Below are 1,969 nucleotides of genomic sequence, written 5' to 3'. Positions count from 1 at the left end.
TTATCGGTGGCTCTCTCTCTTTGTCTCTGTCTCTTTGTCTCTGTCTCTGTCTCTCTGTCTCTGTCTCTGTCTCTGTCTCCTCCCCCCGTCTCTCTCTCCCCCCCCCCCCCCGTGGTCCTGCCTTTCTCTCATTCTCCTTGCGTCCTCCTCTACCTTCTTGTTCCTCAGCGTGTTGAGGTGGGAGGAACGTGAGAAGCTGAGGCGGAAGACGCAGACCTGAGGGAAGTTTCCGACCTGAGAGAATGTGATGAGATAAAGAGCAAAGAAACAGAAAAAGTGAGGATAAAGACAAGACAAGACAAGACAAGACAAGACAAGACAAGACAAGACAAGACAAGACAAAGGCGACACAAAGGCATCACAGTGTCTTACTTCTCCTCGTATCACTTCTCCGATTCTGATGTCTGCCCGGTGAACGACTTGATCTTGCTGTCACAAGGTTGACCTGACGACATACAAGACAGTCCAGTCACCTCAAGATGAAGCTTGCTCGCTCTTTCTCCTCGATATCCCGAATTTCTGTTCTGTCCGTGGCACAGGGGGTTGAGACGAACGGAAGGGGAAAAGTAGAGGAAAAGTAGGAGGTGGAGGACGTGGAGGACGTGGAGGAGGTGGAGGTGGTGGAGGAGAAGGAGGAAGAGAGCGAGAAAGGGAGGGAGGGAGGGAGGGAGGGAGGGAGGGAGGGAGGGAGGGAGGGAGGGATGAGGTGCTGTTACATCTTTTGCAAGTGCGAGTCTTGCAATCTTTCTTGACATCTTGGTGTTGGTCAGGTCAAGTCTTTTGACCCTCTCAAGGACTTCTTTCTCCTGTTTGTCCAATCAGAACAGGAAGTGTCAGTGTCCATATAGAACTTCTCCTGCTCCTTCTCCTCTCGACAATCATCATCATCATCATCATCATCATCATCATCATCATCATCATCATCATCATCACCATCATGATCATGATCAGCATTAGCATCATTATCATGCAAGGCAAGGAGCTGGCAGCACGTCTCTGACCTCATCCAGGGAGAAGATGGGAGAGTTCGGAGCTCTTTGCAGGTTCTTGTGGGACTTGAACATCGGATTATGGTCGGTCAGAGTGTTGGCAGTCGCAGCTGTTGGAGGAAAATGATAAGAAAGCATACAAGTTCCTTTAACCTGAGAGAGCCGCGCTCGTTTCTGCCTCTGCTGCTACTCTACCTTCATACTTCCTTCCCTGTCTCAAGCTTGCTCCTTCTCCCTTTTCCCCAGTTACGTTGTCCTTGTCCTTGTCGTCTCCTCTTTCTCATTGTCATCAGATTGTACGAGGGATCTTTACCTGACATAACACGATCTTGTGTTCTGATCACAGTCTTTGACATCTTCGGCTGCATCGCTTCTTCACCTTGCACGTCACCTTGTCTTGTTGTTGCACTCTGATTAGGGTCAAGATGTTCATATCGCACAAATACCTCTCGTTCTCTTCCTCCTCCTCCTCCTCCTCCTCTCCCTCGTCTTCATCGTCCTCTCCCTCAACAAGGCCTTCAAGACTGTGATCTGCTTCCAACACATCGTCCACAATCTTGGGGTCCTCCGAGCCCTGTTGGTCACATCCAAGTCAGAATTCCTTTGGTGCTCTATAGAGGGTCACCAAGAATCTGGACTTCCGCTTCTGAAAGTTCTTCCCAAACGCTTGCATCTACAGCACAGGAGCTCAGAGACATGGCACCGGCAGCCCCCCCCTAGCCGCTGACGTTGGTGGGGACGATGAAGGTCGAGTTGGGGCATACAGGGCTCTCAGAGTACTTCTGAAGATGCTGGACCATAGTCAGCAGCCATTCTCCAGCAAGCTCTCTCTGTCTCCCTCCCACCCACATTCTCTCCCTCCATCCCTCCCGCCCTCCCTCCCTACCTCCTCTAAACCTGGATCCGAAGCTGCGAAAGGACTGCTCCACATGGACCACAAGACGAAAGTCGACGACGTCCACCTTATGCTCTGCAGACTT

General features: G+C 51.1%; 1 protein-coding gene across 1 annotated transcript in view; it reads right to left on the bottom strand.

Annotated features, from left to right (window-relative positions):
• The window catches only part of GUITHDRAFT_145032 (hypothetical protein), a gene marked incomplete at both ends in the record, with an annotated part of 4,629 nt that overhangs the window by 1,354 nt on the left and 1,306 nt on the right, over positions 1 to 1,969 (bottom strand). The window contains 8 exons of the mRNA XM_005824253.1: positions 154 to 234; positions 373 to 429; positions 717 to 806; positions 1,002 to 1,099; positions 1,185 to 1,264; positions 1,436 to 1,563; positions 1,615 to 1,662; positions 1,718 to 1,780. Coding sequence (XP_005824310.1) covers positions 154 to 234; positions 373 to 429; positions 717 to 806; positions 1,002 to 1,099; positions 1,185 to 1,264; positions 1,436 to 1,563; positions 1,615 to 1,662; positions 1,718 to 1,780 — 645 coding nt within the window. The remainder of the gene's footprint in view (positions 1 to 153; positions 235 to 372; positions 430 to 716; positions 807 to 1,001; positions 1,100 to 1,184; positions 1,265 to 1,435; positions 1,564 to 1,614; positions 1,663 to 1,717; positions 1,781 to 1,969) is intronic.

Source organism: Guillardia theta (genome assembly GCF_000315625.1).
Source record: "Guillardia theta CCMP2712 unplaced genomic scaffold GUITHscaffold_96, whole genome shotgun sequence".
Lineage (NCBI taxonomy): Eukaryota > Cryptophyceae > Pyrenomonadales > Geminigeraceae > Guillardia > Guillardia theta.
This window is presented reverse-complemented; position numbering and strand designations above follow the sequence as displayed.